Source organism: Chlorocebus sabaeus, chromosome 1 (genome assembly GCF_047675955.1).
Source record: "Chlorocebus sabaeus isolate Y175 chromosome 1, mChlSab1.0.hap1, whole genome shotgun sequence".
NCBI classification, from domain to species: Eukaryota; Metazoa; Chordata; class Mammalia; order Primates; family Cercopithecidae; genus Chlorocebus; species Chlorocebus sabaeus.
Window position 1 is genome coordinate 115,375,972 of NC_132904.1, and position 17,151 is coordinate 115,393,122.

The following is a 17,151-nucleotide window of genomic DNA, read 5'->3' on the forward strand; positions in this document are numbered from 1 at the left end:
ATGACTCCAGCTCTCCTTTCCTCACTGCCTCCAAGTCGGCCCTTTGCCATCAACCCCCAGTCCTGAGTTCACCCCTGCACCCGATCCGGCCCACGCGTCCCAAGCGCTGCTCTCTCCTTTGCCGTCCTCGCCCACCGCGGGCTGCCGGGCGGCGCGGGCCCTTTAAGAACGGCGGGACAGGCGAGCAGTAGCTGGGAGGAGAGCGCAGTCGCCCCGCAGGCTCGGAGGACACAGCGTCCGGGTCCAGGCTCTGGGAAGCGGGTGTGCACAGCCCAGCGGAGTCGGGGCGCGACCTCAACCGCCTCTCACCATCCTTGCCATCTCCTTCGAGCCGAGGGCCGGCCCTCCTCCCTTGCCTGCCCCGCCCCGGCCCCGCCCCGGCCCGGGCCGCCGGGACCGGGAGCCGGGACGCAGGTGCCGCAGCCCGAGGCAGGTAAGGGGATCCCCGGCTCTCCGTCCCTGGTCCGTGGCAGCGCTGAGCATCCCTGCCCCGCACCAGCCCGGGGGCGCGTCAAGGTGACTAGGCATGCGGGAGACGGGGCGGGGGCTTGAGCCGCCGTGGGGTGCTTAGTTTTGAGTCCGGGTGGTGCGCCTGGCTTTGGGGACAGCCCGGGGCACGCGGGCCCGGGGGTGCCGGCGGGAGGGGCCGGCCTGGGCATCGTGCCAAGGGATGGGGAGTGGGACGCAGCTGGAGGCCTGAAGCCTCCTCCTCTCCGCCTTCCCCGGGTCCGCCCTGCACTCACCCTGATACCCCGACCTCCTGGCCGGCAGCCTCGGCCGGCTGCCCCTTCTCCCCCGCCCCCTATCCCTTCAGTCCCCAGGGGCTGCTGGCCTGCGGGGTAAGGAGATTAGAGAAGCCGCGGGGAGGAAGGAGCGATTGAGGGCTTCAAGGGGACGGGCTGGAGCCAGGTTGGAGCTGGGCTGCCCGGGACTGAGCGTCTCCGTGCGGGGAGTGGGGGGCGGGGGCAGAGTGCGGGGCTAACAGTCGCGGATCTGCCCCGAGAAGGAGGTGGGGAGTGGGGGCGGGGGAAGCATTAGAACGCCAGGGAGCTTTGAGCGGGGCTCGGTAGTCTGCCCCAAACTGAGCAGGCCCTCTTCCCGCAGGCCGGCGGCGTGATGGCGGAGAAGGCGCTGGAGGCTGTGGGCTGTGGACTAGGTCCGGGGGCTGTGGCCATGGCAGTGACGCTGGAGGACGGCGCGGAACCCCCTGTGCTGACCACACACCTGAAGAAGGTGGAGAACCACATCACTGAAGCCCAGCGCTTCTCCCACCTACCCAAGCGCTCAGCCGTGGACATCGAGTTCGTGGAGCTGTCCTATTCCGTGCGGGAGGGGCCCTGCTGGCGCAAAAGGGGTAGGGAACAGCCTGGTAGGGGGAGTCCGTGGGCCCTCTCTGAGTTGCCTCTCCAGAAGCATGAGGCCTGGGTGTCCCATGTTCGGCAAGTCCTGCACCAGTGGGCTCTGTGGAAACACTAAAATCTGGGTCCCAGCCCGTTGCTCACTGCACTGTTGGGGTGTCAGGATCTACTCTCCCCCACACCTGTGAGCACCATGGGATACTAGGTGTAACTGGTTATTGAAGCTTTATCTTCTAAAGAGATCCTGTGACCTCTGGTCCTTGAGTGGTCCTTGATGAGTTTTCCTTCTTTTGTTTATGGAGGATTCCTAACTGTGAGGACTAGTATGAAAAAGCAAGGGGCTGTGTCTGCAGGGTTGAGCAATACCCTTGGACCTAATTATAAAGACGTTCTCATTCCTGTCATCTTATTCCATTCTTACCACAGTGCTCAGAAGCAGGGAGGGTGGCGATTTGGCAGGATAGATGTCATCTCTTTGTTACTAATAAGGAAACTGAGGCCCAGGGAAGTTGAGTAACTTGACCAATGTCACACAGCTAGTAAGTGGCAGAGCTGGGACCAGAAGTCTGGTTTCCCAGCTCTCCATGCATTGTTCTTTTCTCTCTCTTCCCTGTACAGCAGTCCCATCACCTCCACCTTCCCGCCCATGAGGACAGGTTCCCCTGAACCCTGAGCAGCCCCTGCAGCTCCTACCCTGAGCAGCTTTAGCTGGTAATAGGGAAGCTAGGCTGTTTCCCAGAGCCTGGGTGTGGGCCAGGGGTGGGGCTGGGACATTGTTCTCTGAGGTTTGACAGATAGGTTTGGGGTGCTTCAGAGCAGGGCTGAGCATGATCTTCTCTGCACTCTCCAAACCCTCACTCCCAAGAGTGACCAAAAGGTCACATGGCTGAGCCAATGGAAACTAAGGCATCTAGGCTTCCTGCCCAGTGTGCCCTGTCCCTAAGCAGCCTCTTTCAGTCCTGAGACCAGCTCTGGGCAAGATGATGAGGCAGTTGTTATTTCCTTAGCTCTCTCATTTCCTCACAATTTTAAGAAGAAACTAAGATTGTTTTAAAAATGTGTCTAGACGGGCCAGCTCTCCAGTTGCTTCCATGTGCCAGCTACAGATTGATACCCCTCACCTGGCCCTTCCCTCCTTTTGACTTTGCCAGCCTCATTCTGCTCTACTGGCCATTTTGCCATTTCTTTCATCCGTCATCCCTTTCTCTGGCGCCTGCCCTCCCCTCGATGACTTCTCTTTTCCATTGAATGCCTCTCCCCTTCTTTAGAGGACAGAAAGCAGTTAGGGGCAGGCAGAAAGGAAAGAAAGCAAGGGGGATGGACAGGGAGAGAGTTCTGCCTTTCCCAAGTAAGGGTTTGTTATCTCCCCTAAATATATATGATATTTCTTATTTTTTCAAAACGGCTTCCTTTTAATTATTATTAATAATCTCACTTAACATTAACAATAACCTTATTAAGTCCTTGGGAATATATATTATTATCCTTCCTTTATAGATGAGGAGTCAGAGGCCTTAAAGATTAAGTGACTTGACAAAATTGCAAAGAGAGCTACTGACGGTGGCAGAACTAGGATACCAGTGCCTCTCCCGCCCGGGGGCCTGGCTGGTCTCTTCGGCGCTGGGCAGTTGTGGGACATAGGTTCCTAGTCACTTATAAGCTGTGTGACCTTGGGCAGGCTGCTTACCCGTTCTTGGCCTTGCTTTTCTCATCTGTCAACAGGGATGATAAGAATACACAGGCGTGTGAAGCTCAGCTGAGGCGGTATCTGTGAGAGGCTAATGTTAAGATGATTTTTGTGTTAGGCCTCAGTGTTCAACCAGCTACTGTAATTAATTGAGGGGAAGGTTCGTTGTTGCCAGTTTCTTCTCCTGCAAGAGATCACTTCCTGTGAGTGGCTCTGAAAGGCATATGCTGGAGTGCACCACCAAATGTCTCTGACTGATGGCGAGGAGGACTGAGGCAGAGGGCTAGAGCCCACGGCTTCCCTCTCCCAGGAAAGAACTTGCTGTGTGACCCTGGGTGAGTCACTAGATGTCTCTGGTCCCCAGTTGCCTCACCCATGTTGTTAGAGAAACAGTTGAAGCTTTGTAAACCATGGGTACCATCCAGGCAGTTGCTGTGATCAGGACCTGACAGTGGGCAGGAGCTGCTCCCCCTTCTGATGGGAAGCATCCAGAGGGACAGCCGGGCCCAGAACACAGTCCTGGGTGTTGTGGAGGGAGGGTTAAATATGCCTTCCCTTCACTGTCTCCACTAAGGACACTAAGGAGGTGAAATGGGGAGGGACTTGGGCTCTGTGGGGGTTAGAGGGGGCGGCAATGAGCAAAGTGCTAGGTAAGGGATTGGCATGTCCTCACCTACGAGGCAGGTCTGCCAGCATCGCAAGCGAGGCCCTCCTTGATGGTTTTATCCTTCCCCTCCACTTCCATGTCTCACCAGGTCACTCCATGTAGGTTCTGCCCTCTGTTCCTTGGATTGTGAGTGTATATACACATACTTTTATATCACAGAGCTTTTCCTCCCAAAGCCTGGAGGGCCTCTGCTTTCCCTTTGCCTTTTAGAATCCTGCTCATCCTCCGAGGCTTAGCTCAAATGCCACCTCTTCCATGAGGCCAGTCTTGATTTTCCCCTTGCCCCCCCGACTCACGTCAATTCCATTGTTTTGCATTCTCACAGCACATTTTTTGTACTTCTGTTATAACTCTAATTTTATTTTTCTTCATAGATTTTTTTGTCTGTCTATCTTACTTAGATTATGACCTTCTTGAATACAAAAACTATGTCTTCCTCAATTTTTGTCCAGTGTTTGGTACAGAGCTTGGTATATAGTAGATATCAATAAGCATTTGTGAAGTAGAATTAATAGTAAAATGTCACTTTTTAATGCATTCTATGTGCCAAGCACTGTGTCATATGTTTTACATATATTATCTCATTGAATCTTCACAACAACCCTATGAGATAGGTACTATCATCCTCATTTTACAGATGAGGGACCTGGAGCTCAGAGAGGTTAAGCAACTTGCCCGAGGTCACACAGCTGGTAAGTGTGGAGCCAGAATTTGAACCCAGATCCACCTGACTCCAAACCGTGCTCTAAATGCATATGCTGCCTTCCAATGAATGAATGAAAGGTGAGATTTTACTGGGCCATGTAGGGGCTAGAGAGACAAGCCTGGTGGGCAGAGAGAGTGCAAAGAAGAAGGCTTTTTCTGAATTAGGGAAAAGCTCTGAGAACTCACGCTCATGGAACAGACACTGAACATCCACTACAGGCCAGACAGTCTACTGAGATTACCAAGATGAGTGAGACACTGCCCCCAAGGAGCTCACTGACTAAGAGACTGGGAGAGTGGGGCAAGTGACAGGTACATCAAGTAACAAACATGCTAGGATAGGAGAAGTGCTATGGAAACACAGGGGATAGGCAGCCAGCTCAGGCTGTAGTAGTGGGGAGGTTTTCCTGGAGGGGGCGAGATAGTGGCCGCTGTGATTACAGAAGAGGACCAGGGGCTTCTGCAGCTTTGATCCCCTCTCCACACCCATCTATGAGACATGTGGATTTTCCCACACCCTTTAGAAGAGGATTGTTGCCTCTGGTACTTTGCTATTAGTGGTGGTGGTTTCTAGGGGGACGGGATGAGAGGGACGGGTTCCTGCCAGGGCTATAAGGGTTGTTCCTCCATCCCAACCCAATCACACTGAATAGGGACTACCTATTTCACTGATAGCCATGGCTGCTCCTAAGAATTTTGGGGGTACCTCTGTTCACTGCAGCCTGACCAAAAATTCCTCCTCTCCTCACTGCAGGTTATAAGACCCTTCTCAAGTGCCTCTCAGGTAAATTCTGCCGCCGGGAACTGATTGGCATCATGGGTCCCTCAGGGGCTGGCAAGTCCACGTTCATGAACATCTTGGCAGGATACAGGTAAGAATGAGACTGGGGTGGAATGGGGGCAGGACTCAGGAAGAAGTATCCCTTGGGGAACACAGAAGGTATTCTGAAGTGGCTTTGACCCCCATCCTCAACCCACATCCCCGCAGGGAGTCTGGAATGAAGGGGCAGATCCTGGTTAATGGGAGGCCACGGGAGCTGAGGACTTTCCGCAAGATGTCCTGCTACATCATGCAAGATGACATGCTGCTGCCGCACCTCACGGTGTTGGAAGCCATGATGGTGAGGGCTGGATAGTCCCCTCCTCCCAGCAACCCCCTCTGTCTGCTGTCCCCACCTTCCCCATTGGTGGAGGGGTCAAGGCCAAGCTCTCTCCCACACATACCTCTCTCGCTTACTCTCTGGACCCCAGGTCTCTGCTAACCTGAAGCTGAGTGAGAAGCAGGAGGTGAAGAAGGAGCTGGTGAGTGGAGAAGGGAGGCAGCGGCACCACTCCCTTTTGTGGTGCTGCTGAGCTCAAGGCCCCAAGCTGGGGGTGGGAGAGTGGTGGCCTAGGCTGAGATAGTAGACTTAAGGGAGATGCTTTTTGAAGCTGGGGTGGTGCCTGGGGGAAGCAGAGACTCCGAAGCTGACCTGGCATGGGTGGGGTGGGGCCAGGTGACAGAGATCCTGACGGCACTGGGCCTGATGTCGTGCTCCCACACGAGGACAGCCCTGCTCTCCGGCGGGCAGAGGAAGCGTCTGGCCATCGCCCTGGAGCTGGTCAATAACCCGCCTGTCATGTTCTTTGATGAGCCCACCAGGTAGTTCTCTTCACCCTTTCCCACCAGCATACCCCTCTCCTCTCAGCCCTGAGCCAGGGCTGGAGGCTGTATCTTCTCCATGATCCAGAGCCTCTGTTCACATCCTCCTGGGGCCAAGATAAGGGCTTCTTCCTCATCTCCATCCTTGCCAAATCTGTTGCTGTGAGTGGCCCCATCCTTCATCCGGGCAGAGATCCAGATGTCCTCCCTGATTGACACCTCCCTCTCCAGTCAACCTCGGCCATCAGTCACCAAGTCCTGTTGTTTCCGCCTCCTTTTGATATCTCTCAGATTTGCCCTGCCCCATCGCTAATGTTGATGTTAAATTCAGGACAGCAACAGATTCTTATCTCCTTGTCTCCAGTGTCTTCCAGTCAGTCCCTCCTCCAAACTGTAGCTAGAGTGAACTTTCTTTTATGTTTTTAAGACAGAGTCTTGCTCTGTCAACCAGGCTGGAGTGCAGTGGTGCAATCTTGGCTCACTGCAACCTCTGCCTCCTGGGTTCAAGTGATTCTCCTGCCTCAGTCCCTTGAGTAGCTGGGATTACAGGCAGGTACTACCATGCCTGGCTAATTTTTGTATTTTTAGTAGAGACGGGGTTTCACCATGTTGGTCAGACTGGTCTTGAACTTCTGACCTCGTGATCCACCCGTCTTGGCCTCCCAAAGTGCTGGGATCACAGGCGTGAGCCACCATGCCTGACCAGAATGAACTTTCTAAACACAAGTCTGCAGTGCTCACTCCCCTACTTAAAACATGCAGTGTTTCCTGTCCCACTTGTCCTCAAAATATAAAGTCAGGTGACTTACAAGGGCCTGGTCTGAACCTAATTCTCCAGCCTCATGTCATGTACTTTATGCTCTAATAATACTGAGTTGCTTATAATTCCCTGGTCAAGCCACGTGTTTCATGCCTCTAAGGTTTGCCCATGCTGTGTCTTCTGCTGGAATGCCCTTCACCGCTGTGCCTCCCCTCTTCCCTTCACCTGCTTAGCTCTTACTCCTGGGCTCGCTCAGGAACCTTCTCTGACTACCCTCCAACACCTGATACAGCTGAGCTGAATCCTCCCCCTCTTTCACCCAGTGTTGCTACAGCACTTTCCACATTACCCAAAATCATCTGTGTGCTTGTCTCTCTCTCCTTCCAGACCAGAGTCTATGTATTATTTATGCATCATTGTAATCCCAGTGCCTGGCATACAACAGGTCCTCAATATATGCTTATTAAACTGAACCGTGCTCTGGGCTTCTGGGTATACCTCCAAGTACCTGAACAGTAAAGGATACAGATATGGCCAGAGTGCCCTCTTCCTGCCAGCTTCATCCCCTTCACAGCAGCTGCCCCACCCCAGACACTCCCTTCTTTTGGCCTCACCCACCTCATGTGGCCCCCTGGTGGCCTCTCTCTGGACAGTGGTCTGGATAGCGCCTCTTGTTTCCAAGTGGTGTCCCTCATGAAGTCCCTGGCACAGGGGGGCCGTACCGTCATCTGCACCATCCACCAGCCCAGTGCCAAGCTCTTTGAGATGTTTGACAAGGTGAGTGTCTCCAGGCCTCAAGGAGGATTGGCTTGAGATGGAGGGATGGAAGGGGGTCAGTAGGGGTGCCTGGCCCGCTGCTCCTTCCTTACCCTTCTCTTTCTGCTGCAGCTCTACATCCTGAGCCAGGGTCAGTGCATCTTCAAAGGTGTGGTCACCAACCTGATCCCCTATCTAAAGGGACTCGGCTTGCACTGCCCCACTTACCACAACCCGGCTGACTTCAGTGAGTGGGGGTCGTTGGTAAGGGCTGGGAAACAGTAGCGGGCCAAACCTGGAGGCTCTGCACTCAGGCCTTCTAGGGATAGGGATCTCACCGTCGCCTGCCTTCCCCACACACCCAAGGCGGGACTGACTTGCCTTTGGGAAGTGAGGATGAATCTAAACTGAGCTCTCCACTCTGTGTCCCCAGTCATCGAGGTGGCCTCTGGCGAGTATGGAGACCTGAACCCCATGTTGTTCAGGGCTGTGCAGAATGGGCTGTGTGCCATGGCTGAGAAGAAGAGCAGCCCTGAGAAGAACGAGGTCCCTGCCCCCTGCCCTCCTTGTCCTCCGGTGAGTAGGAGTGGAGAGGGCAGAGAGGGCATAGTTGGGGAGGGGAGACTGGACCATGGACAGTGGCCCTGTCAAAGAGGCTGTTCCCTGGAGGCATTGCAACCATTGGGTACGGAAGAACCTAGGACTTGGAATCGACCTACTATGAACAGCACTGTGACCTTAGGCATGTTATTTAACCTCCTTGAGCTCCAGTTTCCTCATTCACGTATTCATTTGGCAAGTTCTTGTTGAGCAGCTACCGTGTGCTGTCCTTGGTCCTGGCATAGTGCTCATCTGGTAAGCAAGATCAACATGGTCCCCAGCCTCGTAGCCAGTGTGGCTTACTGTTCTCTCTAACTTAGAGATGATGATACTTACCTCACAGGGTGATTGGGAGGACTAATCAGATAATCACATAAAGCTCTTAGCACTGTAGCTGGTACAGCGGGCATCTGCCCGGTGCTAGTTCTCTTCCTTAAATGAGACACTATAACCCCTGAAAACCAGATTGGTTAGTCTTTGTTGTTATTGTTGTCATTATCATCATTATTAAATAATATTACTGTAAAATTAGTGGCATAAAGGAATTATACCCTTAGAGTTAATATGTTTCGATGGATTAAAGAAGTAACTGATCTATTATTAGCCACCACGGGTGTCCATTACTTTCTTTCCATCTCCTCCCTCCCAAGTTTTTGCCCCCTCTTTGTGTCTGAATCTCACTCTGATTCACACCCCTAAGCCTGGCTTTCAGGAACACAACTTAATGGTGGAAGATTCTCTGTAGACTTGGAGGACCCCTGCCCTGGGGAAGAGCTCTGAGGTTTTTCATTCACTGAGCTGGGTGTTCTATGGGTGAATGGGGTAGGCTCACCTGATCCCGATCCAATTTCTTCTTCCCAGGAAGTGGATCCCATTGAAAGCCACACCTTTGCCACCAGCACTCTCACACAGTTCTGCATCCTCTTCAAGAGGACCTTCCTGTCCATCCTCAGGGACACGGTGAGGCGTCAGGCTAGGGGAGAGGAGGCTGGCACAGGCCTGACCTTTTGGGCTGTAGGCTCCTAGCAGCTGAGATGGGAATGGGGACCCTCCCTCACAGCCCCACAATGTGCCTGTGGGTCTCTGTGCCTGTGAGGACAGCTCTGAGTTCCTACCCTGCTCTGTGGCTTGCCCTGGCCTGTAACACATCCCTCTCCTGGTGATGACCCCTTCCAAGGTCCTGACCCACCTGCGGTTCATGTCCCACGTGGTTATTGGCGTGCTCATCGGCCTCCTCTACCTGCATATTGGCGACGATGCCAGCAAGGTCTTCAACAACACCGGCTGCCTCTTCTTCTCCATGCTGTTCCTCATGTTCGCTGCCCTCATGCCAACTGTGCTCACCTGTGAGCTGAGCTGCCCTGGGCATTGGGCAAGGGCGTGGGTGCTGGGGCTTGGGGCAGGGGCCAGGGTGTTGGCTGGCTATGCCTAAGCAGCCTGTGTCCTCAGTCCCCCTAGAAATGGCGGTCTTCATGAGGGAGCACCTCAACTACTGGTACAGCCTCAAAGCGTATTACCTGGCCAAGACCATGGCTGACGTGCCCTTTCAGGTGGGCCTCTTCCTCCCACCTGCCCAGTGCCTCCATCTTGTTTTGCTCCTTCTATCCTTGCTTTCTTGCCTCCCTCAAACTTGTCACTTTCCTTCTTCTGCTGACCTTCTACTCACTTAGTACTCACAAATAGATGGTGAGTACCTATCATAGGCCAGGCTCTGTACCAGGCCTTAGGGATATAGCAATGAACTAGACTGATGTAGTCTTGACCACGTGGAACTTATGTTTTAATGAGAACAACTGACAGCAAACAGAAAACGACGAAAATAACCCTATAGGGCCGGGCGTGGTGGCTTACGCCTGTAATCCCAGCACTTTGGGAGGCCGAGGCTGGAGGATCACTTGAGCTCAGGAGTCTGAGACCAGCCTAGGCAACATGACGAAATCCCATCTCTACTGAAAATATAAAAATTAGTGAGGCATGGTGTTGTGCACCTGTAGTCCCAGCTACTGGGGGCAGTGGGGGTTTGAGGGCAGTGTTGAGGTGGGAGGATTGCTTGAGCCCAGGAGGCAGAGGTTGCAGTAAGCCTCCAGATTGCACCACTGCCCTCTAGCCTGGATGAGTTAGTGAGAGACCCTGTCTCAAAAAAAAAAAAAAAAAAAAGAGGAAATAGCCCTACAAATGACTCTGTAACTCTTATTAGGGGCGGTCGACAATGGTGTACTCTGTGGCTCTTACTGCCACTTGCTATCTGTAAGATCTTGGGCAAATCACTCTCTTTTTTTTTTTTTTTTTGAGACGGAGTCTTGCTCTGTCGCCCGGGCTGGAGTGCAGTGGCCGGATCTCAGCTCACTGCAAGCTCTGCCTCCCGGGTTTACGCCATTCTCCTGCCTCAGCCTCCCGAGTAGCGGGGACTACAGGCGCCCGCCACCTCGCCCGGCTAGTTTTTTGTGTTTTTAGTAGAGACGGGGTTTCACCGTGTTCGCCAGGATGGTCTCGATCTCCTGACCTCGTGATCCGCCCGTCTCGGCCTCCCAAAGTGCTGGGATTACAGGCTTGAGCCACCGCGCCCGGCCAATCACTCTCTTTGCTAAAGTGTCCCCATCTATAAAGTGGAATGACAATAGTATCTACCTTAGGATTGTTAGAAATGAATGAGTTAATGCATATAAAGTACTTAGAATAGTGCTTGGCACACACGAAGTGCCAAATAAATGTTAGCTGGTTGTTGTTACTGCCAGTACCACCCTGTTCCAAGCATCAGGGCCACCAGTAATCCATAGGGTGCATTTGTGCAAATTAGAAAAAGGTACCCCTTCCTCAGGGTGGACAGCATAACAGGATGCTTGCCTTAATGAGAAGAGCACAAGCTGGACCTTTGGCCTTTGGTTGGCTCTTGGTTAGATGCCCTTGAGCAGGGGATGACTGTATTTAATAGGCTCAGACCCTGACCCCTAGGAGTTGGTAGGTCATGGGGGAACAAAATGGCTCTCCTATGGAGAGTTAATTAATTAACAATATAATGAATAAGCTGGTCCAGGTGGGAAGGACTTTAGACGCTCAGGGAAGGGAAAAGTCACTGTGCCTGAAGCAGTCACGGTGGACCCAACGGAACACGTTAGACAAGATAAGTGAGGGTCATATGGCCATGGAGAAGGGAACGTTCCTTCAAGCTGGGGGACAGCTTGAACGAGAGTGTGGAGGCAGGATGGGCACCCTGGGAATAGGTATTCTAGAGGCCCAGGCTTGGGTGGAGTGGAGGTCTTGGCTGCTGCACCCCTGGCTTGAAGTCCACTGCCCAGTCCGTGCCCACTCCCCAGGTGGTGTGTCCGGTGGTGTACTGCAGCATTGTGTACTGGATGACGGGCCAGCCCGCTGAGACCAGCCGCTTCCTGCTCTTCTCAGCCCTGGCCACTGCCACCGCCTTGGTGGCCCAATCTTTGGGGCTGCTGATCGGAGCTGCTTCCAACTCCCTACAGGTGGGAGGCCGGCAGCTGGGGATTCCCAAGGTGGGAGGAGGTCTTGTGGGAGGAAGCAGGGCCTGGTGCAAGGGGTAGGGTGGAGCTCTAGGAAACCTGGGTTTGTCTTGGTCACCCCTATGATGGCCTGGCCCCCTCTCGTCCCCTCTAGGTGGCCACCTTTGTGGGCCCAGTTACCGCCATCCCTGTCCTCTTGTTCTCTGGCTTCTTTGTCAGCTTCAAGACCATCCCCACTTACCTGCAATGGAGCTCCTATCTCTCCTATGTCAGGTCAGTACCCCTGCCCTCCTCATTCGCCTCTGCTTCTCCCTGGAGGAGTCCATACCCAGGGCTTCCTGCGTTGTGCCAAGTCTGCTGCCTGCCCCATTATCCTTTGGGCAGGGGCGCCCTGGCCGCACCCCAGGGATGAGAGCATTGCAGTTGGGCTCTGGCAGTTTTCTCAGAGAGCAGGGACCCTGTGTGCTGTGTCCTATCTGATATCCTTGCCTGCCTAGGTATGGCTTTGAGGGTGTGATCCTGACGATCTATGGCATGGAGCGAGGAGACCTGACATGTTTAGAGGAACGCTGTCCGTTCCGCGAGCCACAGAGCATCCTCCGAGCGCTGGATGTGGAGGATGCCAAGCTCTACATGGACTTCCTGGTCTTGGGCATCTTCTTCCTAGCCCTGCGGCTGCTGGCCTACCTTGTGCTCCGTTACCGGGTCAAGTCAGAGAGATAGGGGCTTGCCCCAGCCTATACCCCAGCCCCCGCAGCAGGAAGCCCCCAGCCCCAGCCCTTTGGGACTGTTTTAACCTTATAGACTTGGGCACTGGTTCCTGGCGGGGCTACCCTCTCCTCCCTTGGCTCCTCCACAGGTTGGCTGTCGGACTGCACTCCCAGCCTGGACTCTGGGAGTGGGGGCTCCAGCCCTCCCCACTATGCCCAGGAGTCTTCCCAAGTTGATGCAGTTTGTAGCTTCCTCCCTACTCTCTCCAACACCTGCATGCAAAGACCACTGGGAGGCTGCTCCTTCCTTCCTGCCCATGGCACCCTCCTCTGCTGTCTGCCTGGGAGCCCCAGGCTCTCCAGGCCCCCACTTACAACTGACCAAAGTGGCCCCCTCTGGGGGTCCCCACCACACAAGTGTTTGTAAACTGGGCTGCTATAAGGTTGGAGCACCAGGGCTGGGCCCTGGTGGGGTCCCCTGGAAGTCCCATTATGGAAGTTGAAATGGACAGGGAAGGACTCTGGAAGTCTCTTCCTCCTCCTCCCCTTCTCCCCACCCCTAGACCCTGGCTCACTTGGACAATCTGCCAGGACAGAAGCTGGATTTTCTGTCTAGGTCACCACTCCCAATCCTGGGGATTGGAGAGGCCTGGGGCTGTGGGATGCCCCATCCCCCTCCCCATCACCTTTGGTGGGAGTAGGGCCTGGTGGCACCTGTGCAATAATGTCTGTGTTTCTCTCCCACCTGCCACTGGAACTGGAGAATGCACTTTATTCTGGGGGGTGAGTGGGGGAAGACCCAACCCTCCTTTCTCGCTGCCCCTGATGCATGCACGGTCTCGTGATGCTCCCTCCCTCTCCGGAGTGACAGGCACATATGTGCGAACAGGCCCTCTCAGCCCTACATACTTGCCATCCTCTACAGTGCAGAGGAAGAGTGATGGTGGCATGCTGGTGGTGGCGGGAGGACAGTGCCAACCTCCTCCTGGGGATCCCATGTTGGAGACTCTAAGGATAAGGCTGGTGCTGCCCAGGGTGTCTACAGGACCTGCAGGTGTCTACCCCCAACTCTTCCCTCCTCCCGAGCCAGGGGTGGCACAGGGCACTAGATCCCTGGAGTTCAGGACCCAACACAAGCACAAACACGGGCATAAGTTGGCCTTGGCCACTGCCACCCATGGCCCTCCTTTTGTGCTTCATGCTGGCATCTTCACTCCCCTACCCCTTCCCCAGCCACTGCTGTTCATTCAAACCCCTGTCCGTGTCCCTCCACCGTTCCTATCAGCAGGTGGCCCCTGGGCATCAGAACAGCCTGCCCTGGGCACCAGGTGGCGGACACAGAGCATGTCTGGCTTTCCTGGTGGGTCCAGGCTCATTCTGTTTCTTGTTTCCCTTCCCCCAGGGCTCATTTCCCTCCTTTTTCCTGTACACATCCGTGTCTACCTCCTCTCACCCTGCCACAGATTCTTCCTATCACACAGAGATGCCAGTTGTATTCGTGGGATTTCACCCATTATTAATAAAACCTATATTTATACAGTATGCAATGTGTAAATGTGTGTGGATCTGTCTCCTGGTACTGTGCGCTGCAAGGGGATCTTCAAAGCATTTGGCAAGATGCTTGTCGGCTGTAGGGAGTCTGTGGCAGGGGATGGTAGGTCCTAGGTACATGTCAAGCTAGTGAACATGTAGCTAAGAAATATTTGTGTCACCGGGCACGGTGGCTCATGCCTGTAATCCCAGCACTTTGGGAGGCTGAGGCAGGTGGATCACGACGTCAGGAGATTGAGACCATCTTGGCTAACACGGTGAAACCCCGTCTCTACCAAAAATACAAAAAATTAGCCGGGCATGGTGGTGGGCGCCTGTAGTCCCAGCTACTCGGGAGGTTGAGGCAGGAGAATGGCATGAACCCAGGAGGCGGAGGTTGCAGTGAGCTGAGATTGCGCCACTGCACTCCAGCCTGGGCGACAGAGTGAGACTCCATCTCAAAAAAAGAAAAAAAAAAGATAAAAATATTTGTGTCATGCTTTCCATTTCACAGAGGCTTCACTTTCATTCTCTCAAGGGAGTCCCATGCTGCCCCTGCACCATCCTTGTTTGTAGGTGAGAGAACTGAGACTTGGGTTAAGGAACTTACCTAAGGGCCCTCAACGAATGGAGGAGGAGTAAGGCCTGGAGACCAGATCTTCTGCCTCCGTAGTCCTCATTCTTGGCATTGGTCAATGACACTTGTTCATGGTGGATCCACATGCTGTGTGGAGGAGCTGTGTGTCTGTTGCATGGGCGAGTTCTTGCCCAATTGATGCCTGCCTCTGTCTTCAGGACTCACTGAGCCCTGGGTGTGCCTGCAGGGGTGGGGTGTGTTAATGGTTCTGGAGGACAGTGAGAAGCAGAAAAGACCCTGGAGTCCCATCCCTAGGATGGGGGTGGTGGGGACCTTACTGGATTTATCTGCCTTTCCCCTTTGCTTCTCCTCTTCTTTCCACCCAGCCACCCTTATCGGGGCTGAACTGTCAGCCACCAGGAATACAAATGGGTTTGGTGACTGGAGGTTTGAATCAGGCAAGTGCCCAGAAGTTCTTGAGGGCTGGGGGCAGGACAACCCAAGAAGCAGCACACTGACTTACCCTCTTCTCTCCTGGGCCTGCGGCTTGGGGACTGAAGGAAATGACTGGCATCAACCTGCCAGCTGCCTGGAACACCCTAGTGCCACACGTAGACTTAAGTGACCCAAACTAAATTAGGGTCCAATTTTTGAGTGGTTGGGTGCTCACCTGGAGATGAATGACTTTTTTTTTTTCTTATGGAGGTTTGTGATGGGAGTGGAAAGCATGAAGGAGTCTGAGTTCAAGTTGCTGGAATTCTAGTTAGATTTAGAGGGCATTCTGGGTGCCACCTTCTCCCTGGAGTGATGCCAAGAGATGGCTTTTGACATATCAAAGGGCATGAAATCCCACCATTAAAGAATCTTTCTTAAGATTCTTATTGTACTCTCTCTATTTTTCTTTTTTATTTAAAGACAGGGTCTCATTCTGTCACCTAGGCTGCAGTGCAGTGGTACAAACATAGCTCATTGCAGCCTTGAACTCCTGGGCTCAAGGGATCCTCCTCCCTCAGCCTCCTGAGTAGCTGAGACCATAGGTGTATGCCACTATGCCCAGATAATTTTAATTTTTTTTTTTTGAGATAGAGTTTCACTCTCATTGCCCAGGCTTGAGTGCAACGGCGCGATCTCGGCTCACCACAGCCTCCGCCTCCCAGGTTCAAGCGATTCTCCCACCTCAGCCTCCCGAGTAGCTGGGGTTACAGGCATGCACTACCACGTCCAGCTAATTTTGTATTTTTAGTAGAGATGGGGTTTCTCCACGTTGGTCAGGCTGGTCTCGAACTCCTAACCTCAGCCCTAATTTTTAAAATTTTTAAAATGTAGAGATGGGGTCTCATCATGTTGCCCAGGCTGGTCTCCAACTCCCGGGCTGAAACATTCCTCTCAGCTCAGCCTCCGAAAGTGTTAGGATTACAGGCATGAGCCACCATGCCCGGCCCTCTTTCTTTTTTTAAAACGTAAATACTAGGGCATGGCATGGTAGCTCACACCTGTAATTCCAGGACTTTGGGAGGCCCCATCACTACAACTCTCTATAAAAACAAACAAACAATTAGCTGGGCAAGATGGCAGTGCTTATAGTCCTAGTTACTTGGGAGGCTGAGGTGAGAGGATCACTTGAGCCCAGGAGTTTGAGATTACAGTGAGCTATGATTGTGCCACTGCATGCTAGCCTAGGTGACAGAGTGACACCCTGTTAAAAACAAAACAAAACAAAACAAAACAAAAAAACAGTAAATACTTCGGAAAGGGTTAAACACTTACAGATTCACACATTTACAAGTTCCTGTGGGAGCTAATGAAGGCCATCGGCCTTCCAGAGCCAGCAAAGGCCATGCAGGCACAGAGAACACTCGTAGAGTGGCTCACATATTTGCTAAGAGAGCTCTTTTGATTCCCACAGCAACCCCACGAGACTGCTGGTATGAGCACTATCATGTCCTTCTTTTATAGAAAAGGAGTCCGGGCGTGGTAGCTCATGCCTGTAATCCCAGCACTTTGGGAGGCCGAGGCGGGCAGATCACCTGAGGTCGGAGTTTGGGATCAGCCTGACCAACATGGAGAAACCCCATCTCTACTAAAAATACAAAAATTAGCCAGGCATGGTAGTGCATGCCTGTAATCCCAGCTACTCAGGAGGCTGAGGCAGGAGAATCTCTTGAACCTGGGAGGCGGAGGTTGCGGTGAGCTGAGATCGCACCATTGCACTCCAGCCTGGGCAACGAGAGTGAAACTCTGCCTCAAAATAAATAAATAAATAAAAATAAGTACACAAAATAGAAAAGGAAACCTAGGCTTGAAGAAATGACTTGAGCAAGCTCTTGAGATACTGTATTCTTTTGTTTTTTTTTTTTGAAACAGAGTCTCTCTCTGTCGCCCAGGCTGGAGTGCAGTGGCACCATCTCAGCTCACTGGAACCTTCGCCTCTGGGGCTCAAGCAATTCTCCTGCCTCAGCCTCCAGCTGGGATTAGAGGCGTGCACCACCACACCTGGTTGATTTTTTTGTATTTTTAGTAGAGATGGGGTTTCACCATATAGCCCTGATGGTCTCGAACTCCTGAGCTCAGGCGATCCACCCACATTGGCCTCCCAAAGTGCTGGGATTACAGGCATGAGCCACCACACCCGGCCGACATCATCTTCTTTAACACAATCACCTTCTCTGTCCAGACCTATGCAAAGTGC

At 53.3% G+C, this 17,151-nt stretch overlaps 1 protein-coding gene across 3 annotated transcripts; it reads left to right on the plus strand.

Annotated features, from left to right (window-relative positions):
- Positions 1-204: 204 nt before the first annotated feature.
- ABCG4 (ATP binding cassette subfamily G member 4) lies at positions 205-13,910 on the plus strand. Of its 3 annotated transcripts, XM_073021663.1 has the most exons (16): positions 205-433; positions 1,105-1,354; positions 4,350-4,404; positions 5,172-5,289; positions 5,406-5,538; positions 5,669-5,719; positions 5,914-6,059; positions 7,473-7,596; positions 7,708-7,822; positions 8,009-8,151; positions 9,037-9,135; positions 9,353-9,521; positions 9,625-9,725; positions 11,490-11,648; positions 11,800-11,918; positions 12,143-13,910. In XM_073021663.1, the coding sequence occupies exons 3-16, from the start codon at positions 4,350-4,352 to the stop codon at positions 12,366-12,368; spliced, it is 1,758 nt and encodes a 585-aa protein (XP_072877764.1). In that variant the 5' UTR covers positions 205-433; positions 1,105-1,354; the 3' UTR covers positions 12,369-13,910. The 3 variants fall into 3 exon arrangements, with proteins under 3 accessions (XP_072877764.1, XP_008019360.1, XP_008019361.1); XM_008021169.3 differs by lacking the exon at positions 4,350-4,404 and having other exon boundaries at positions 205-516; XM_008021170.3 differs by lacking the exon at positions 4,350-4,404.
- Positions 13,911-17,151: the final 3,241 nt, after the last annotated feature.

Coding starts and splice junctions, on each gene's coding strand:
- ABCG4 (XM_008021169.3), top strand. CDS start 1,117: ATGGCGGAGAAGGCGCTGGAGGCTGTGGGCTGTGGACTAGGTCCGGGG. Junction 1,355..5,171: donor GCCCTGCTGGCGCAAAAGGG/GTAGGGAACAGC, acceptor TCCTCACTGCAG/GTTATAAGACCCTTCTCAAG. Junction 6,060..7,472: donor TTCTTTGATGAGCCCACCAG/GTAGTTCTCTTC, acceptor CTCTCTGGACAG/TGGTCTGGATAGCGCCTCTT.